Source organism: Vombatus ursinus, unplaced genomic scaffold (assembly GCF_900497805.2).
Source record: "Vombatus ursinus unplaced genomic scaffold, bare-nosed wombat genome assembly UNPS02014946.1, whole genome shotgun sequence".
NCBI lineage: Eukaryota > Metazoa > Chordata > Mammalia > Diprotodontia > Vombatidae > Vombatus > Vombatus ursinus.
Window position 1 is genome coordinate 456,748 of NW_020954724.1, and position 23,034 is coordinate 479,781.

The 23,034-nt window shown below is 37.8% G+C and overlaps 1 protein-coding gene across 7 annotated transcripts in view; it reads right to left on the reverse strand.

The window, feature by feature from the left end:
- The window catches only part of TFEC (transcription factor EC), a 90,257-nt gene that overhangs the window by 58,946 nt on the left and 8,277 nt on the right, over positions 1-23,034 (reverse strand). Inside the window, exon 1 of one of the 7 annotated variants that reach the window (XM_027845042.1) lies at positions 11,167-11,198. The exons of the other annotated variants lie outside the window; for them this stretch is intronic. Within the exon in view, the coding sequence (XP_027700843.1) occupies positions 11,167-11,169 (3 nt within the window). The 5' untranslated portion in view covers positions 11,170-11,198. Of the gene's footprint in view, positions 1-11,166; positions 11,199-23,034 lie in introns of those variants that run through there. 7 annotated transcript variants of the gene reach the window in all.

Here is a 23,034-nt window from a genome sequence, read left to right on the forward strand (position 1 = left end):
TTCAGGATGCCCTTTTCCGTTAAAGTATAAAAGTGTTACACACTAAGCTGCACAGACACTGTTTCCACAAAGGGACTTTGATTCCTCAAGTGATCTTCCCCAGCCTTAACTTCCAGTTGCCTGATGTTTCATGAACTGAAATCATCTAACGATAGTTTCCAGACAACAGATACAGTTTTAAAGCCAGCATGTCTGATTGTAAAACAAAAATAAATGTCTTGACTTCACTAGCTTTTAGCATCTATTTAGAATTCTCACTCGGGAGGATAGTCCAATAGGTGAGGGGGAAGGAAGAGGAAGCGAATGAGAATTCCTCTTGTGAAACAGGGCTGTAGGGAAATACAGTACTCCTGTATACCTTATTGCTTGCCCTCTCTTTAGTGGGCAAAACTAGACTTTTTTTTTCTTTTTTTAATAAAAAGAGCACTGGGTTTGAGTTCCAGTTCTTCTGTTGATGGGGTGTATCTGGAAAATCTTTTCATTTGTCTTTGTTCATTTGGGACAAGCTTTAATCCAATATATATAGTCATTCATTAACAAAAAAAAAATCAGTGTTGCAACAAGAAAAAAAAGGGACATTTTGAAATGGCAGTTTGAATCTTCTACTCTGGCAAAGCTGGTTACACAGATAGTAGGAGGGAAATCTCTGCCATGAAATATTCCTCGGTAGAAATCAGTATTAATTAGCTAAATTTCCTCCTTGATGAGGAAAAGTATGTGTTGCACATCCTAAAAAGTCTTTCCTGATTTTCAATACCACTAGTGACCAATATTTTTAAAATATTGTATACATTTTGTATTTATATTTATAGGTGTATGTTTTCCCCTAATAGAATATATCTTCCTGAAGGCCAGAACTGTTTCATTTTGTCTTTGTCTCCTTGGCCCTTAGGTGGGTTTCTGGCACAAAATAAGAACTTAATAAATGCTTGTTAAATGAATGCATTATGGTTTTTCTTCTTGTGAGAACTGGTGGCTAAATAGATTAACCTCTTAAAATGACCAAATAGGTTAAGACTGAGCAAATCTCAAACATTTCTGGGGAAATATGAAGGTTCCTCCAACTGAACTGAAAATGTTGATATATTACTCCCATAATTCACTTTTTAAACTTTTATATCATTTTAAAACTCCTAATACCAGGCCTACAGACTGCCTGAGACTTTTCTATCATAGAAGCTCAAATTTTTAATCTTTCAAACTACGCGACACGAAAGATGAACAAAGGTGAAAGCAAAAGCATCAAGGAGTAGAATGAGACACCTTCCCTTCCTCCATCTTGATTGTTCCTTATAGTCTTGCTTATGACCATATAACCCTGAAATTCATGCTCTAAAAAAGCCATCTATAAAATTTGCCATCATGCAACACAAATGACATGTATGGTAGAAAGAAAAGAAGAGATGAGGAAAAGAAAAAAAAATCACAAGTACTTTATCCTCTCTCTGTATAGCATTGAACATTTGCGATGTGAGAGATAGATCAGGATAAGAGCAGGAAATAAAAGCAAGTCTTTATGCAGAAATTTTTACTAATGGGGACCCAAAAGTAGTCATTTTAAAAATAAAAAGCTAATTAATTGGGTATTGGGGGTGGGAGTTTTTCATCAGGCAATCAGTCTTCCTCAAATATCCCAATGCAGCCTTGGCTAAAAGGTCATTTTTAGGCCTTTACCCCTTCTTGAGATATTAATATATACAAAACTTTTACTATGAGGGGTACTTGGTAGAATTCTTTTTCCCCAATGAACTTTAATTATCAAGAAATTTTTTTAAAAATCCATCATAAGTACATTTGACAGTATGAATCCAAAACCAAAATCATAATAAATATTCATGACATTACATGTAAAAATAAAATAAGTACAGTTGAGTACTTGAAGGTATAAAAAGCACCTTAAATACATTATGTCACTGGATTCTCACAGGAGCCCTGTGATAATAGGTACTATTATTATCTTCATTTTACAAATGTGGAAACTAAGGCATAGAGACTTTCCCAGGAATCTGGAGCTGGTAAGTATCTAAGAGGCAGGAATCCATCTCAGCTCTTTCTGACTTCAATCCAGTCCTTTATCCACTAACCCATGTTGCCTCATTGGTACAGGATAAGATGATGCATAAAGTGAGCCTTCTAATTGGACTTTTTACCTTTCTTTTCATTTTAAACTTTAATCATTTCCTTGATGGAGACATCATCATTAATGAACAAGGTCAGTTTTTTCCTTTATTGATAAGTCACTAGTAGTTATTTGCAATGATATCTATCATGACAACCTTACAAATACCTTACAGGATTTACCAAGATCATAATCTATTTTCTATTCTAAAGCAACTCAGCTCAAAGGACATCTTACAAAGTTACATAGACCACATAGCTGAAAAATAAGGCATTTTTCATTACTTTTCGATTTATTTGTTGTGTCCATTCTTCTTTAGTCAAAAAGTGATTTTAGTTTATTCTATAGATATAAAACCTTCTATCCTGGCAAGTACTGAAACTTAGTCTGGGAAGCTAATGAAGTAATCTGTCATAGACCATTATCATCGAAACTCCTGCCAGTGGTTCTAGTATAACAGGCCTTCCAGTGAAACTCCACAAGAGAGATTCAGATAACTATACGACACCCCCACACACAAAGATTGAGTCTCCACCTAAGCTGTGTTTCCAAACGTGAATCATTTGACCATGCAGTCTGTCAAGGAAGTCAAACAGTCAAACCAGGGAGAAACAGAGTGAAGTCGGGCAAAACAAAAACAAAAACAAAAACAAAAACAAATCCTGTCAAATGGCTTCCAACTTGATGCTCATTTCTTGCCTGATGAAGTCAAAATGGTTTTTTTGTTTTGTTTTGCTTTTTCCTGAGGCAATTGGGGTTAAGCGACTTGCCCAGGGTCACACAGCTAGTAAGTGCCAAGTGTCTGAGGCAGGGATTTGAACTCAGGTCCTCCTGACTCCAACACAGGAACTCTATCCATGTACCACCCAGCTGCCCCATGTTTTGTGTGTGTGTGTTTTTTTTTAAAGTCAAACTACTTTGTGCTCATATACACAACTCTGGTAGTTCACACATTTTAATAAATATATGTTGTGTCCAGACTGAGAAAATTTTAACAGGCTACATCAGTGGTGTCAAACTCAAATAGAAACAGGGGCCACTCAACTGTACATAAGGATCCCATGAGTCCCATGGGCTACGTTTCCATACTTGGGGCTAATTATGGTTAAGAGAAATGGATCTACGGCCTGATAGAGAGGTGTGGACTCAAAGTGCAGACTGAGATTTTTTTGACATGAACAATGAGGGAATTCATTTTGTTTGATGACATATTTAAAATTTTTTTTTCTCTTTTTTCAGTGGAAAGCATATTTTCATTTAAAAAACTGTAAATAAAATTTAAGTTTAAAAAAGAGAAAAAGGTCAAAACTGTGGTTTTCCACAGCTAGATCAACTAATGTTCAAGGAACTCTAGCAGCAACAGAAGGAGTTTGGGAATAGCTTTCCCATCAATTGGTAAAAGAGACATTAGGAAAAAGTGAGATAATATTTTTTAAAGTGCTTTGCAAACCTTAAAGAGCTATGTAAATGCTAGCTATCATTATTAATTATTAATTATGATTAATATTAGCTGAGAACCTCTCTAAGAAGAGAGGGGGTATAAGACTAATAGTTGGAAGCTTTAAAGTGCTTTAAAAGTGCCAAGGTACTTTGTATATAAAGGTGTCCCAAAAGGCTGAGTGCATCACACTGCCCTAAGATTTTGGGAACAACCTGTATTATTATTTCATGTAACCCTTTTAACCATCCTGAGAGGTAGCCAGTTTTCTGTCTCAGAGAAGTTAGTTGGGGGAGGGGGGGTGCAGCTAAGTGGCGCAGTGGATAGAGCACCGGCCCTGGAATCAGGAAGACCTGAGTTCAAATAGTCTCAGACCAGATACTTGACATTTACTAGCTGTGTGACCCTGGGCAAAGTCACTTAACCCCAATTGCCTCACCGGAAAAAAAAAAAAAGAAGTTAGCTGACTTGCTGAGGGGTCACACAACTACTAAGTGTCTGAGAAAGAATCTGAACCTAGGACTTCCTAATTCTAATTCTATTTCTGGTACTCTGCCTAATAGAAATGTTACAGGAAGGGGCAGCTAGGTGGCGCAGTGGATAGAGCTCTAGCCCTGAAGTCAGGACGACTCGAGTTCAAATGCAACCTCAGATCAAACACTTGTCACTAGCTGTGTGACCCTGCGCAAGTCGCTTAACCCCAATTGCCGGGAAAAAAAAAAAAAAAGAAATGTTACAGGAACAAGAGATATCCTGCACTTCTAACACCTGCTCCAGCCTCCCCTCATGAGAAGACAAGTCACATGACACAAGTGTAATTTAGCATGGGTTGGAAGGGAACTATAAACTTTCCATCCCCAGGATAGTGCTAGAAGAAATGCACCTCTCTGCCCTGCTTCCTATTGCTTCCCTAGCAGAGTCATCTCTAGTGTCCTGATCTATACCTTGCCACTGGACCCAGATGACTCTGGAGGAGAAAGTGAGGCTGGTGACTTTGCCACAGTTCTCCCTCACTTAAATCCAATTCACTTGTAATTCATCATCACCTTACTGATTTCATGGTCCTCTAGGAGAACAACTATGCTCAGTGCCCCTTAAGAATTGGAGTTGACTCAGGTATAATCACTATAATATTGCTTGCCTTCTCAAGGTGTGAGGGAGTGGTGAGAGGAAGGAAGAAAATTTAGAACTCAAATTTTTTTAAATTAATGTTAAAAAAAATTATATGTAATTGGGAAATATTTAATGAAACTATATACATATTTTTTTTAAATTGAGTCATGGCTAAGAACTGGGGAAAAGAGAGAAGTGCCCCATTCCTTTCTATAGATGCATGAAGGGTAGGTATATGGATGGTATGTATGCCAGAAGCCTACTGGGGAAGAAAGGATATAAACCATGTCACCATCAACCAAAATGGAATTATGGGTAGAGACCCTCTTGGAATAGTTCCTCTAGCCTAAAGATCCCACTTCAGAATAATTTTTTAAATGAATAAAGTAAAATACAGAAGATTATAAAGGAAATAAATTATATTGAAAAATAGTCTATAAACAGGAAGGCTGCAATCACATACAATTTAGCAAGGGGTCTAATAACTGCAGCAGAGGTGACAAGGATTGCAGATGATATTCTGAGATAATGTGCAACAATTATAAATGTGATTGCTATTGGTGACAAAACTACAAGTGCTACTAATACCATAGTTTGTTGCTTCCATTCATAATTGAAGGAATACTAAATTTCAATTTCAGTTCAGTTGTTTTCAGTGATTTCTGACTCTTTGTGACTCCATTTAGGGTTTTCTTGGCAAAGATACTAGAGTGGTTTGCCATTTCCTTCTCCAGCTCATTTTACAGATGAAGAAACTGAGGCAAACAGGGTTAAGTGGCTTGCCCATAGTCACATTGCCAGTAGATTTCTGAGGCCAGATCTGAAAGAAGGGAGATGGATGAGATATATAGGCATTTAGAGGGAGGGTGGCTCACTGATTGATATTTTATTTTCTTTGGACTTTTATGAGTCCCATCTTAAGCTCTAACCCCACAGGCTTTCTTTTTCAAGTCTCACTATGGCATGAAGATAATTTTAAGTCCAAGAAAGCTACATATAAGCAGCTAAATGGCAGAGTGGATAGAGTGCCAGACCTGGAGTTAGGAAGACTCATCTACCTGAGTTTAAATCCAGCCTCAGACACTTGCTAGCTTGTGTGATCCTGGACAAGTCATTTAATCCTGTTTACCTCAGTTTCTTCACCTATAAAATGAGCTGGAGAAGGAAATGGGAAACCACTCCATTATCTTTGCCAAGAAAACCCCAAATGGGCTCATGAGGAGTTGGACAAAACTTAAATAACTGAACAATTACAAAGTCTTCAGTATGTTGCCTTAGAAATGGGACACTGAATTTGGAGTCAGACAACCCAGGTTCAAATCCTGCTTCTGTTACTTATTACATATAACATTGGGCAAGTCCCTTAACCACCTCAAATATCAGTTCTCTCAACTGTAAAACATGGGGAGATTCTGACCAGCTGATTTCCTAAAGTCTTTACCAGCTCTAAATGTGTGATGCAATGAATTTCAATCCTGGCAAAAGATGGCTTGCTTTCTGAGCACTGGCCTAGCTAAGTATGGGGTGACTCATGACCAATAAAGTGGTCACTGCAAGCCAATGAAACAGAGAATGTAGATCAGTCCTATTCAACTCCCTTCCACATCTGTAATGAGGCTGACAGAATGGTGAAAAAAAGGAAATAAATGTTAAGAATCATAGTTTTTAGACTATCCATCCTTATTAGCTTGTCAGTTCATGCTCTGAATGTGAGATCTTTTTCTAGATACCAAGTGAACATATACTTGGAGGAAATAGATCATCTATATTTTGATTTTCTTATAATTAATGCAACCAAATAACAAAAAGAAACTACAACCAAATGGAAGAATGATAGTAGGATGTCTCATGTATTCTCCTTGGAGAAACAAATAAAGGAGTTGATGTAGTTGGTTTTATCTCATGTACAAAGACAATAAGGTACATTATTTCCTGGGACATTTAGTCATCTTATGTTACAGCATTTGAAAGAATATGAGCAAGAAAGCAATTACAGCTCATTGCAGAGTATAAGCATATAAAGGAACTCCGTAAGGGACTTGGTAATGCCAATGGACACATGCTTTGCTACACAGTGACATCAATGAAAAAGTAGGTAGTACAGGAAAAATGAGCTGAAAAGTATGGTTCATGAGTAAGAAATGAGAGGCCAAAGGCCAGTGGAATACACAGAACACTCTCATATATGGATCAAGACTATTTTATTTAAGAAAATACACACATACAGAGAGAGAGAGAGAGAGAGAGAGAAAGACTGATTCTGTAATCTTGAGCTGCATTAAGAGAAGCACATCTTACAGGAATGGAGATGTGATAGTCCTACTGTACTCTGCCTGCTTAGATTTCGAGTAGATTAACCATGAGGTTGGGGGGTGGGGTGGGCGAGGGACTATGTTCAATTCTGGGAACCACAGTTTACAAGGGATAAGAATAAGCTGCAAAGTATCCAGAAGAGGACAACCTTGGGTCCACATCATATGAAGATCACTTAAAAGAACTGGGGATATTTTAGTCTAAAAAAAGAGAAGATTCAGGAGAGACATGATGGCTGTCTTCACCTATCTGACAGTTGTCATGTGAAGAGGGATTAGACTGTTCATGTCTGGCCCCAGAAGGCAAAAAACCAGGAACAATGGGTGGGCATAGGGAAAGTTCTGCTAGTCTATGAATATTCTGTCAAAAAGAGAGACATGGCAGCCAAGGGCAAAAATGACTAAGATAGAAATTAATTTTTAAGTTTTTTCTGAGAAATATGCTAAGATATTATGAGTAATACCATATTATAAAACAGTGAGAAGCAGCAAAGGGGAAAACCAAGCTTAAAAAAACCTTGATGAGATATGCAACTAATCAAAGCAATACCAAAAACATTCAAGTATCAAACCAAAAGGACAAAAAGCAAAAACCATGAAAAAAGATTTTTTTATAATAAACTATTTTCATATTCAAAGACAATAGAACCTCTTCTGCACTCTAATATCACATTCCCAGATGTGTTTCATAAGGAATTGGAAATAACCATGACAAAAATAAAGATGGGGGAGCAGTTCTAGAATGGTCTAGAATGAGTATAAACAAAGGACATCTGGGCTGAAGGTACAGTTTTGAAAGCAATGAGGGGTTGGTTCTCAAGATACCTACAAAAAGAGGATACTAAAGACATTTTTTTTTAATTGGACATTACCAAGAAAAGGCAACAAAAATAGTCTCAGTAACGACTGAACCATACACCTACTTTTTCATCTGGACAAAAATGTTTATGAGAATAGACTACACAGCAAATGAGGAAGTGCATGGAGCGAAATGGCACAAAAGATGTCATCCACAAAATTCACGACCAGAAATCGAAGTGGGTCAGTCCTATAATGAGGACTAAAGGATTAAGAGTCTATGTGGTCAGGGCAGCTAGGAGGTGCAGTGAGTAGAGCTCCAGCCTTGAAGTCAGGAGGACCTGAGTTCAAATTCGGCCTCAGACACATAACACTTACTAGCTGTGTGACCCTGGGCAAGTCACTTAACCCCATTGCCTAACCACCCCCACCAAAAAAAAAAAACCTCAAAAAAAAAAGAGTCTATGTGTTCCTAATGCATTGTTGGTGGAATTGTGAACTGATCCAACCATTCTGGAGAGCAATTTGGAACTATGCCCAAAGAACTATAAAACTGTGCATACCCTTTGACCCAGCAATACCACTAGTAGGTCTGTATCCTAAAAAGATCATAAAAAAGGGAAAAGGACCCATATGTACAAAAAATATTTATAGCAGCTCTTTTTGTGGTGGCAAAGAATTGGAAATTGAGGGAATGCCTAACAATTGGGGAATGGCTGAACAAATCGTGGTATATGAATGTAATGGAATACTATTGTTCCATAAGAAATGGTGAGAAATGGACTTCAGAAAAACCTGGAAAGACTTGCATGAACTGATGCTGAGTGAAGTAAGCAGAACCAGGAGAACAATGCACACAGTAACAGTAACATTGTGCGACAACAGACTTTTTTTTTAGATTTAGCTCTTTTGAGCAATGAAGTGAGTGATCTAAGACAATTCCAAAAGACTTGAGATGGAAAATGCTATCTGCATCCAGAGAAAGAATTATGTAGTCTGAATGCAGATCAAAGCACACTATTTGCTCTTTTTTTGTTGTTGTTCTTTGTTTTTTCTTTCTCTGGATTTTCCCCCTTTGTTCTGTTTCTTCTTTCACAGCGTGACTAATGTAGAAATACGTATAATATGATCATACATGTATAGCCTATGTCGAATTGCATGCCATCTTGGGAAAGGGGGAGTGGAGGGAGGGGTGAAAGATTTGGAACTCAAAATCTTTTGGAAGTTAATGTTGAAAACTAAAAACAAATAATTTAAAAAAATTTTTTTAAGAAGTCTATGTGTTCAATTGGTAGGTACTTAATAAATATTTATCAATAGATTGATCTAGATCATGGTTGATTATCCTTTAATGCATCATAGATACCTTTGGTCATCTGGTGAAACCAATGAACTTTCCAAAATAACATTTTTAAATGCATGAAAAGGAAGTCAATTATAGTGAAATACTATCACCAAAACTTGTTTTTATGTTAAGTTTACAGACTCTAGGTTAAGAACCTCTGTTCTAAAGGAAGGACCCCAGGATATTGGGTAAAAATCCCGTACCAGATTTATAGGACAAAAGTCATAAAAAATGGACAGACTTGGATGAATTTCAATCTGTGAAATATCTGCATGGAGGAGATCATAGATTCATCAAAATATCAGAGTAAATTCTAATTCATCTTATTCATGTTTTGAGCCTTGTGAATCAGAGTAAGTCTCAGAGAAGTTGGCAGGTGCACTGTCACAGACTAAAGTTGTTAAGACTATTTAAATGGGGGCAACAATCCAGAGAATGAAATTTCCCCCAAAATGTATGGAAGTATTTTAGGTCAGGAGAAAACCTTTAAAACAAAGGAAAGAGGCATTATACGAACAGTGCCCACCTCTTGAATTAGAGGGAATCTTCTGTCACTTCTAATGTGTTTAAATTCTACTCTTAAGAAAAGTCATTATAGGGAGGCAGCTAGGTGGCGCAGTGAATAGAGCTCCAGCCTTGGAGTCAGGAGGACCCGAGTTCAAATCTAGCCTCAGACACTTAACACTTACTAGCTGTGTAACCCTGGGCAAGTCACTTAACCCCAGATCGCCTCACCATAAACCAAAAACAAAACAAAACACAAACAAAAAGAAAAGAAAAGTCATTATTTAAATATCATTTAGAGACAAGCTTTCAATAACAAGATACTAATTAAAAGAAAGGCCGTCACTCCATAGCCTCATTCTGGAGTACACCATATGCAGGGATGGGCAAAGGAGAAGTTTTGGAATGACTTCTCAATAGAAAAATAGTTTTCCATATGGGATATATTATAAAAATGAAAGATAGGGGCAGCTAGGTGGCGCAGTGAATAGAGCACCGGGCCCGAATTCAGGAGGACCTGAGTTCAAATCCGGCCTCAGACACATAACACTCACTAGCTGTGTGACTCTGGGCAAGTCACTTAACCCCAAATGCCTCACCAAGAAAAAAAAAAAGATGAAAGATGATAAATGAATTTCTTCAGATAACATCTGGATTATTTCCCACTTCCTATGCTGTACTAGATTCTTGCATTGGTTTTCATCTTTAAGTGACATTTCTATCCTATATTATGAATTCCTAATAATTGGAACTAGATAATTATATTGTACTCATAAGGAGTTTATCTTCATGAAAAAGTAGTTAATATTTCTGGTTAAAGAGTAGAATAAAGATTCTATCCCTTGTAAACTAAACTCATTAGTTGGGTCAGGCTGGAAAGTAGACTAGAGTATCATCTGGCAGAGATACCCTCAGCCTGTAGACACATGACTTCTGGGGCCCACAAAGAATTTTAAAAGTTATGGCTGGCATAAGAAGTAGTATGGATAGAATTCCATTTCTGCTTCTGACACATACTAGTTCTGGGTGAGTGACTTAACCTCTCAGAGTTCTAGGCAACACTTTAAGACTACAAGTTGCAGAGAAAATGCCAACCTACGTTGAGAGAGGGTGTTTCCTCACTCAAGAATTCCCTATCCCAATAAAATCACACGTCCATTCCCAATCTTTAGGTCTGGCATTTTTAATTCATATACATCTTATGGACTATAAAGAAAAGCAATTGGCAAGTCACCAAAGACCACAACATTTCATCCATTTCCTTTCATATTGTCCAGAAAACTAGACTGCTACATTGGCTTTTCCCAGCATGACAACATGGAGGGGAAACGAGTTTTCTGTCCCTCCAGTTCTTATAGCAAGAGGCAGCTGTCCTACCCTCAGCTGGCGCTAGACTAGCACCTCCAGGGTCCTATCACTGGATTGATTATTTCCTCTCTTCCGCCTCCTGGGAGAGGAGGCAGCTAAGTGGTGCAATGGATAGATTTTAAGGCCTGGAGCTGAAGACTCTGGTTCAGATCTGGCCTCAAACACTTACCATCTGTGTAAACCTGGGCAAGTCACTTAACCCTGTTTTTCTGTTTCTTCATCTGCAAAATGAGCTGGAAAAGGAAATGGTAAACAACTTCAGTATTTATGGGGTCATCATAAAGAGTAGGACAGGGCTGAAACAACTGAATAATAACAAAAGCCTCCTGGGGAAAGGGAGAGAAGGGAACACATCCAGAGCATCCCCTTCCCCATGCACATGCCCATTGCTGGATGTCCTCTGCATTGCACTCCCTCTGCAAATGCATATATAGAAGATATAGGTAGAATACATTGATACAATCAAGCATGGTTCGAGCAACAACTAATAGACTAGAAACTTAAGAACTGTTTGATTTTGAAGTACCTCTGTAACTTCTAAAGTTTTCTGGAATAAGTTTAACTCAGTCATTAAAGGAAATACTCTTGTGTAGGAAACCAGAAGACTTCGACAGAATAGGAATGAAGAGAACACTTGGGAATAATACAGGCTACTAGCTACAAATTAGGTTGATGGAGGCAATAACCAGTACAGATTTCTCACGTGACTTGTCCAAGGTCAGCTCACCTCTCTATGATGCCTCATCCTCCAAATGGAAATAAAAACAGTGAACCCTCTCATAAGTGTGCCCTGTAGTCTGATTAAAGATTGAAAAGATCTTTGAAAATCCACAGTGCTCCTAGGGAAAAATGCTAAATATCATTATCATTATTACACCTAATGCTATAATTTGGTCTCCCCAGATTCCTTTTTTATGCAGTTTCTGTCAAATTCTGACTTTTGACTTTTCTTCTCTCTGGACAAATCTCCAATGGTAAAGCAAAGGGAAATACCGTAGCAATTAGAGGAAAATTGAAACAATTAATTCCCCTCTTTTTTTTAGAAAAAAAAAAAGCGAAGAGCTAATCTCTGTGAACTGGTTCAACTACACAAAAAAGTCACCAATGACCTTTTTCTATCCAAGTTAAAGAAAGAAAAATAGACTTTACAACTGTCCCTGGTAACCAATCAACCCATTATTTCAATATTAATCAGTCTTTACTTTTATTTCCACTTATGATATATAGTAGTCTATCTGCATTTTCATGTTACCTCTTCAATTGGTATTTCTGCTCCTTTAAAAGTCAGAGAATATACCATACGCATTGAGGACCAGGTACCATTTTGAGCAACAAAAATTTTCCAGTAACCTGTATCTTTCCCCACTTTGGGATGTTTGGGAAGTTTCTCTTTCTCAAATGGTAATCTTCTGATTTATGGTAGCATATATAATAGTAGGTGAAAAAGAAAAAAAAAGAAAAAAGAAAGAAAAATTAAATGAAATATCTTAAAACTATAATTCTCAAAGGGTAGTAAGATCATAGATTTGGAACTGCAAGGAACCTTAGAAGTCATGGAGTCCAACCCCTTCATTTTACAGAGAGATTAAGTGACTCACCCAGAGACACATAGCTAATAAAGCTTTGAAGTGGTATTCAAACTCAGGTCTTCCCAAGTGCAAGTCTAGTATTCTAGCCACCATACCACACTCCTCTCCTTTCATCTTGAAAAAAAAATCTACTTGATACTGGTCACTGGTAATGAATCAATCCATTGTTTTAATATTACCTCTCTCTAACTATGAGTAAAGGTTGGGAAGGGGATACCTTTGGCTTGCTTGGTGAATTGAATATAGCTGACATCACTTGGGCTGTGGTTGAAGATCTTCTGATTGATTTCAAGGAGGCTTTTCCCTATAGTTGTGTAATGTATACCCCTCTTTTTGAGGCTCCTAATTCTTGTCCAAACCTAAAGGTTTGCTCTCAGGGAGTTCACAGATCATGTAAAATCTTAGAGCTCAAAGGGAATGTAGCAGGCAACATTTTCTCCAGGTTCCACTCCTGACTTTGAACTCTCCTTACCATGTCACAGAAACCTCTTCACCCAGGAAGTTCACTCATCCCTGTACTTCTCACACTGGAAATACCCTCCCCTTGTTTCCCCTTCCTCTGATTGTCTAGTTCCTCCCAGTGCCTCCATTTCAAGGAAAATACCCAGGCCAGCCATGACTTCATTTCTCTCCAGGTTGTACTTGTGACTCTCTAGGACTTTCTCTACACCACTCTTCTTCCCCTATCCAATATTAGACTTACCCTATTTAAATTGTGGAGGTATCAGGATAAACCCAGAGTGGTTAAATAAAGTCTGAGACCATAATTCATTGTGGGGCAAAGGGTAAAATGGTAGCTTGGGAAATGAGTAGTCAGGATCTTGAATGCTTATATTTAGCCTGTACTCTACTTTAAATAGCCTCTTTTGCTTTACTATGATGCCATGATTTATTCAGGTTTGATCAAGGGAGATTCTATGGAATGGGAATTGGTAAGCAGTGGATTAAAACTGATTACCCCCTTGAATACCATGGACCAGGCAGGCATAGCTTAAATGGGACATATTAGGAACCCTGGGTGCCACAACTAGCTTTGGGATCATTCTCATAAGGACTTTAAATTAAAGATGGCTACAGTTCTTAAGTCATCTCAACAAAATATAAACTTCCCTTGACAACAAAATCTATCTATAATACCAGAATTTTTGAACTTCAACCTTAGTACTTAAAGTTGAGGTGGAATTTCTCAAGTTCTTTTATACAACCTCCTAAAGCTGTCAAGGATAGACTTTGGATACTTCACAGGAATCTGATCAATATGCTGGCCCTTGCTCTTAATTCTAAGTAGGTGTTTAATAAATGATAATTGACTATATGTCTGATTCTCCTCACTGGAAGAACATTTTCAGCAACAAAAGTTCCCATTCAGTTATTTTCTGTAAGTACTCTCATGATTGTGAAACTCATCCATCTATGGCACCTGACCGAACAGTATGCCAGCTAAGACTATTGCTAACAATATCAACCACCCTGTCCAACATTAGCCTCCATCTCTCATTATAATCTCCTTCCAAATTTTCACTTATTCTTACCTACAAGAAATCCAATTATACTCTGCATTCAGTGAACTCCATGTCAAACCTTTTTCTTCCTCAGATGGAGTAAATTTTTTTCTACCACAAGGAAGTAGGATGACATGCTGCAACCCTGCCCAGATGTAACTGGCCTACTCAACTCAAATTCTCTGAATTCAACAATTATGAAACCCTATAATCTCAAACTCTCAAAAACAACCAGTTGCATTTTTTCCCGTAACTATGAGTACTTCAGGAACATTCTTTCTAACAAAAAATCTTTTGAGGACATTGACAGGATGAGTAAGCAAATCAAAAAACTCTTGACTTCATTTTCTCCTGAAACTTTAATATCTTAAAGAAAACAGGCATTTAGAAAATAAGACTCTTATATTAAAATTTTTAGGCCTGATTCTTAGCCAACTTTCTGACAGCCCAATTTTTATAGAGGAAGGGATCAACTAACCATGTTCATGTTGGATAGCATCAGTTTTGAGGACAGGGAAAAAAGGGCAAGATTTCAGCATGGCTGCCAAAGGGCAATTGCAGTTTCTACTGAGAGAGCTACTTAATATCAAAGAATTAAATAAAGGCGAAAAGATGAGACAGAATGAAGAGATATGATAAGCAAGGACTAAGAAAAGTCACTATCAAAAAGGCCCTCAGATCAGACATGGAGATATCATCAACGTAGGAGAACAGTATATGGGGTGGAAAATGGAGGATTGAGTTGTCATGGCTGATAAACAGAATGTGTCTATTTAGAGTTCTAAGCCCGAGGTGCTATCTCTGAGACCAGATATACATACATATATACATACACACACACATATGCATATATACACACATATATTTACTCATATGTGTATATATAAGATTATATATATATATATGTATATATATATGTAAGATCTTATTTTCTCCAATCCATTTTCAGCTCCCTGACCAGACCAATCTGCTTTGTATTATTAGACGCTGGTTCTACCAATAGAGGTCTCTCAGAATTTAGTGCTTAGCATAATGTCTGACTCATAGGAGATACTTACTAAATGTTTATTGACTAGAAACTAGATATTCCCTTTGTATGCATTAGCTGACATGATCATTTTAGGAGATTAGCACCCCAAGACTGGCAATAAGCCTGCCAAAGTCCCATCCACAGGAAATCCAAGCTTGTAAAATTATTTCCCTATTGGACATTTCTCTGAGGAGAGCTGCCTGAACTATAGAGAAAAATGCCTGGTCAAACTCATTTAGCATCAAAACCTAATATTGCTCAATAGCAGTTCAGGGGAGAAATTGAGGGGCATTTCCCATGCACCTCTAACCAAGATATCAGCATTTTTTTTATTATTTAGTAATCAGCCCTCCTTTCCTTATCTCTCCCCTTGAGATAGTTTAAATTGGGTTGAAAGTTATCAACTTCCTCCTTAAACTTGCTCTGACCTTCAATATTGCAGTCTGTGTGCCTAACCATACTCATAACTGCAATGTTGAGAATATGTAAATAAAAAAAACCTGAAAAGGAGCAAAGGTCTCACCTTTGGAGGGTGAAAGAATTTACTACACTCTGCCGTGCTTGTGTTCAGGGGGAAAATCCCTTCTAATTACACAACAGTTGGGAAGCTGAAACCAACCTTTATTAACCCATGCCTGAGGAATCAGAGGATTCAACATGCTATTACTTGCTCCAATAAATATTGTTGGGGAGAGAAAAAAAAATCTCGTGGTTTTTAAAACATTGCAAATGGAACTCAGGTGAAGTCACCTATACAGTTATCTGAATATTTTTTGCAAACAATTTCTATAGGTACTTTTGTATCCCCCAATAGAATGTAAGCTCCTTGAGGGGAGGGAATCTTTTGGGGTTTTAGTTTCATATCCTCATTTCCTGGTACAGAACAAGAGCTTTAAAATGCTCCAACACCATAAGTTAATTGAACTGAAAAGAAGACTAGAAAGAACTCATACTGTATAAATTATCTGGATACCTTCATTACCCAAAGTGTGGCTTCTGCAAGATGAATCAAAGAAACCTAAATCCCAACTGATGTCCCAAATTATCTGGACTTTACAGATTTGAGGCTCTCTCTGCATCTTGTAAATTCAGGATGCTCCCAAGATGACATCCAGTTACATTTACTTGAAGCTCTAAATATGCCCAGGTAAAAGTTCATCCTCAACTTTCCTTCAGTTTTGTTTGCCTCTTTCCTTAGCTCCTATCACATTCTACCATGTAGAATATTTATTTGTATGTATATCTTAATAATAGCTAACATTTATGGCACACAACCCTTAAGGTTTGAAAAAGGCTTAAAATGTTTATCTCATTTGGCCTTCCCCCTAATCCTGTGAGGTAAGCACTCATTGGCACCATTTTACAGAGAAGCTGAGAGAGGTTTAAGTGACTTACCTAGGGTCGGACAGCTAGTAAGTATCTGAGGCAGGATTTGAACTCAGGTGTTCCAGACTTCACATTCACTGTATCATCCAGCTTCCTCTTGTCCCCTCCCCCAACTAAATTATAACTTTTTTTTGAAGGTGGGAACCATGTTCTTTTTCATCTTATTATCCCTAGTATCTAGCATAGTGACAGACACATAACTAAGGCTGAATATATGTTTCCTTGAATTGAATTAAAGTTGAAAATGCCTTCGGGGATGATCCCTTGCTGTTAGAATCATTAAGCTTCTGCCTTGAGCAGTGGGCCCCAGTCTGTGACAAGCTAATTATGATACACCTGATGGCAAGGATGTAGGGTGGTAGTGCCATCTTCTCCATCTCCAAAAGGGAAACCCTCAATCTTATCAAAATTAAAGACTAATTTACTTGCTAGGCATATCCTCAAAACCCTATACTGATCATCAATCTTATCTGCAGAGGACCAATAACAAAATAATTTTCCCTTTCCAATACAAGTATAGAATGGTGCACATATTGTCAGAAGTGGTCTTCATTTTGCTTACTTTTGTTTGTTTGTTTGTTTGTTTGTTTGTTGATAGATATGGTTTGGACCAGGAAGAAGCAGCTATTGAGAAGTAACAATGGTAGCAAAAAAAAAAGCATAAATAACATAAAAAGATGGGAAAAATTAAAAAGCACATCTTCCTTCTCAACCTATCATGGACTAGGTTTGTTTGTTAGTCTATTATTTTTCAAAAGCAACAAGGTGCTATTCCATCATTAATCACTACTATAATCTGGTTCCATTCCCTGAGGAAGTGATTGAAAACAACATAATACTTTTTTACATGTTTATTGATGATAAAAAATATAATAGAGTAATTACTTCATTTCAACCAATTACTTTCCTCTACATCACCTCGTTTGCTCTTCACAACTCTATGATGCTGAGAGTATAGATATTACTTACTTTCTGTATTCTAATGATGGGGAAATTAAACTCCCTAAATTTTCCTAGCAAGTAAAAAAACTAAAGAGCTGGGACTTGACATTGTTTTCTGACTTAAAGTCCAGTATTCACATTAATATCCAGCTAACCTTATTAACTGCCTATTATATGGATGACACTGATTCTTTCCATTCTTCCACGCTGTGTTTCATCTGTAGACTGGATTCGTCTATGTTTATTTGGACAATGTAATCTGGTCATGGATTGTATGCTATTTATGTTCATTCAAAGCCTGTATTATACCACAACACCTAGAATTAGACTGTATAGAAAAGGTCTTTGAAAGGTGAAATTCCAGTTCTAAGGGGTGTCCAAAAAGGACATTTCCTAGTTCTATCTTCTTTTTTTCAGTTGTTGATGAATTTGGATGTTTTGTCTGTGTGTTTTGTAGGAAATAGATAAACAAGCATGTTCATCTGACTTTTAAAATTATAGACTTTTCAGGCTGGGACCATAGAGATCATATAATCTAACTCCTACCTTTTACAGATTAGAAATTGTGACATGTTTTATAGATCGGAGGTGAAGTGATGTGTCCAAACTCATAGAAATAGATCACAGGTTCTTAACCTAGAGTCTCTGAAATTTTTTTTTAATATCTTGATAACTATTTCAATTTAATAGGTTTCTTTTGCAATCTTATGTATTTTATTTTGTGCATTTAAAAATATTATCCTGGGAGGAGCAGCTAGATGGCACAATGGATAGAGCGCCAGCCCTGGATTCAGGAAGACCCAAGTTCAAATCTGGCCTGAGACACTTGACACTTACTAGTTGTGTGACCTGGGAAAGCCACTTCACCCCATTGCCTTGCAAAAAAAATATTAATAATAATAATAATATTATCCTGGGAAAGTATCCACAGGTTTCACCAGCCTACCAAAGGGGTCCATGACATACAAAAAAGGTTAAGATTCCCTGAGATATATAATAGCATAGTCAAGATGCAGTGATTGATCCCAAAAGTAGAAAGACCCTTAAGAAAAAGCTGAACAGATTGGCTAATTAGGATCAGAAGGAACAACTTTGCATCCAACTCTACACACCCAAAGTCATTCTATGTTTGGGATTTCTCCTTTGTTTCAATTACAATCGAGATACTTCAGTTCAACATTTCAGACTGCAGTCCAACTTACAAGCCCACAGGGGAGACAGGATGGCCCACATTAGGATTCTTTCTTTTGGGCTCAAAGTTGTTAATGTTAGGAGTTGTTCATTGTTCAGCTGTTTCAGTCATGTCCAACTCTGTGACCCCATTTGGGATTTTCGTGACAAAGACACTGGAGTGGTTTACCATTTCCTTTTCCAAGTCATTTTACAGATGAGGAAACTGAAGCAAACAGGGTAAAGTGGCTTGCCCAGGGTCACACAGTCAGTAAGTGTCTGAGGTCATATTTGAACTCAGGTCATCCTGACTCCAAGCTGGACACTCTATCTCCTATGCCACATAACTGCCTCAAGAATTGTCAATGTTTCTCCTTGAAAATATTCAGGCTCAAAGCCTTTTCATTTATTCTTCCTGGTATAAAATTCTAAGTTCTCAACCAGAAATGACAACAGTGAAATCTCATGGAAAGAGAATAAGGTCTGGAGTCAAGAAACTGGCCTCAAATCTACTTATATGAATTTGGACAGGTCATTTAGTCTCTCGTAGGCCTCAGTTTCATCTGTAAAATGAAGTGGGATTTGACCTCTGACCCTTGTAGATCTGAATCCATGATTCTACTTCAATGCTTCAGGAAATTCAAAGATTACATTTAACAAAGTGTTTGCCCTATTGGAAGCCACTCCTATGGGTTACCTCCATGCAGATGTGAGATGTCCTCTGTCTGGGTGAGAAAACAAGTCAGACTCCTAAATTTTCATAAGAGAATATAAATTCTTACTTTATTGTGTCTTTCAGTTAAAACACTTTTTAATCAATGGTATACAATATTGACCTCAGACACCTGACTGAGAATTTAACAGTAAATTGACTGTGATTTGCTACTTGCCTTAAGCATGCTTGAGACATTGGTTACCTGAGGCAGCCTAATGGACATTACCTATCCAGTCTTGTAACTTCATTAAACTCCATCCCTGTAATGAGTTAAATCATCAAAAAATAATATCTAAGAGCTTAAGAGCCACAGAAGAACCTTCATAAGATTTAATGCAATATCCTCAGTTCTTATATCCCAATGACATAAGAAATGTCTGTTAATAACTATAGTTGAACACATTGTGATTATATTGCCTATTATCTCTTACATTAGGATCCACACAATAAAGTCCTCCTTGAATCTGGTGTGAGAAAAAAAATTCTTTTCTGGACAAATTGAAAATTTCATTTGAACAAAAGAGGAAAATAATACAATACAAAGTATTTTCCTTTTTGCCGCAGTTGCCCCAAATCTTGGAGTAACTATTGCTCACCTAGGGGCAGATAGGTACTATAGGATAGAATTCTGGTAAGCTAGGAAGACCTGAGTTCCAGCCTCAGACACTTACTAAGCGGTACAACCTTACAAACATACACCTATCCTTAAAAAAGCCTTTCACTTCACTCTGCTTCCCCCTCAAACTATCATCCTGTATTTCCTTCTTCCACAGCCAAGGTCATAGAATGAGCTATCTACACTATAGGACTGCATTCCCTCCATCCCTCACTTCTCAACCCTAGTCTTACCTCACTCCTCTACTGAAGCTGCCCTCTCCAGGGCTACCAATGAGATCAGCAAAAACCAATGGCCTTTTTTCTCCCTATTGTGAAAGCATATTAACAATTTCCCTTTTAGTTCAACAGAAAATATTAAGAAATAAATCTTTCCAGTCTAAAGGTCTTTGCAGACTTACCAGAAGGAAGGAAACTTGATCAGTACTTAATCAAACTTCTTAGGAAACAATGTCCCCCATTAAAATTCTTCTTCTCATGCCCAACACCATTTTCTTAGGAAAAGGTTTGTGAAACAGAAATTTGAAACTGGGTAAAATTAATTAAGAATGGTATCCAAATTTAGAAGTTAAAAACCGCTTCTAGGTGAAGGTATTAGCATTACAACTGAAGTCAGTCACCTCTTTCCCCATTTCCTGACTGGATTAGGGCACTACAGAATAAACAGATCTCGTTGGTTGCTTTAGGTTAGTAGGGACCAGATGGGTGGAGGAGAGCCCTTGAAAGGAGTGATCAAAATAAAAGAATTGAGTGGCTTTTAGGAGAATGATTCTCCCAGGAAAGATTAAGGGACTATTGTTCTATCAGTTAGAGTAGAAAGTTAACCCAAAACTCTGTTTATCATACTGTGACATTTTCTTTGTCCAAGATTCCCACAAGCGCCAAATTAACAAACATTTAGAATACATACTAGGTGCCAAGCCCTGTGTTAAATGCCTGGAATACAAAGAAAGGCAAAAGACAGCCCTCTCCTTCAAGGAGCTCACAATCTAATGGGGGAGAGAGCAAGAAAAAAAAAACTATGTATAAACAAGCTATATACAGGATTAATAGGAAATAAGGACTAGGACAGCTAGTGACATGGCCAAAGCAGGGAGATGGGGTGCCTTGTGCCATGCAAGAAAAAGGGAGGCCAGGTCACTGGATTGAAGAGTGCATAGGGGGAGGGGTGTAAAGTATAAGAAGACTGGAAGGGTGGTGGCCTGCCTGGTAGGACATGGATACCCACAGTAAGCTGGAGCAACACGTCTAAAGATGCAGCAAGGGAGACTGAAAATGATCTGACTGGTAGGAGAACCAAGAGAGAAGGGAAAACCTAGAGATAAGAGTATCTAGAAGAGGTTGATCCGCGATGCCAAGGGCTGCAAAGAGGTCAAGAATGCTGAGCAATGAGAAGAAACCATCAGACCTTCAATTAATTCATCTGACAAATATCTTGTGTTGTAGAAAGATTTCTGAGGCCATGAGGGGATTCTACCAGTTTCTCTCCAAGCAGAAAAATTCCTACATTTGAAGTAATGTTAAATTAATAAAATGGTGTAAGTGTAAGTATGTTTTTCACAACTATGGAAGTGTTTTGCATGACTGCACATCTATAACCTGTATCGAGATGCTTGCCTTTTCGATGAGGGTGGGTGGGGAGGGAGGAAGGGAGAAAATTTGGAACCCAAAGTTTTTAAAACCCATGTTAAAAATAAAAATAAAAAATAAAAAGTTTTTTAAAAATAATTAATTAATTAAATGGTGTCTGGCACCATTTGGTGTCTCATACAAAATGAGATTTGTATCGAAGCCACGGAATATAATATTCCTATTTTCTCTTCAACAGTGTCCTCCTTCTACTTGAGCTCTCTGTTGAATTTGATCCTGTCACCTCCTTCTATATACTTCCTCTTCCCCTGGCTTACAATACTGTTCTCTCCCGGTTCACCTCCTCTTGTCTGTCTAACCGCTTCTTGTGGTCCTTTCCTGCATTATCAACCACCTCTCTTCCCCCACTAAATGTAGTTGTCACTCAAGGCTCTCTCCTAAGCCTTTTTCTTTTCCACTCTTCCGTCAATATCTCCAAAGGATTCAATTAGTATTGCTATGCAGATGCCTCCCAAATCTAGATATCTAGCCCTGATTCTTCACCCACATACCAATGGCAGATACATAGAAATTTAAAATTAGAAAGAACCAGAAAGGCCATCAGTCTGTTCACAAGCTTAAATTCCTTCTCCAGGACACTCGCCAGGCAGGCATACAACTTTTGTCTGAAGAGCCCTCATCACCAGCTGCCGGATATCCCAACTTAGATATCCCGTAGATACGTCATATTCAATGAATTGAAAATGCAATTCTCCACAAATGCCACCTCTCCCCATTACTGTTCTGTGAACCAACAGACCTTCATTCATTTAGGTTCTTAAACCTTGAGTCAGCTTTGAATCCTCCCTCTTCCTCACCCCACATGTCCAACCTGTTGCCAAATCTTATGGATTCTTCCTCCCTGACATCTCTTGCATGGGTTTTTCATAGCTACTCATATGACCTTTGCCCTAGTTCTGGCATTCACTATCTCTTGGGTCCTATAAGGGCTTCTTAACTGGCCTCTCCATTTCTCCTTTCTCCCCTACATAGCTGCCAAATTCATATTCTTGAAACCGAGGTCTGACCATTTCATTCTCCTAATCAAAAATCTTTAGGGGATCCCTTATGATGCAAAACAAAACAAAACAAAACAAAAAAACTCTTCTTACCCTACCTTAAAGCCCTCTACAACCAGGCTCACACCTCTGAACTCTACATTATCACTCAGGCAATAAACATTTATTAAATACCTACTATGTGCCAGGCACTGGGCTAAGCACCAGGAATACAAAAAGAGGCAAAAGATAGTCCCAGAACTCAAGGATCTCACAGTCTAATTGAGACAACAAGCAAACAAATATGTAAAACAAGCTACATACAGGATAAAAAGAAGAGAATTAAGAGAAGGAATAATGCACTAGAATTCAGAGGGGTTTAGGAAAGGCTTCCAATGGTGACTCTTATTCCAGTGTTCAGACACCAGACAAATCAATCCTTATGAATGCCAAGAAATGCC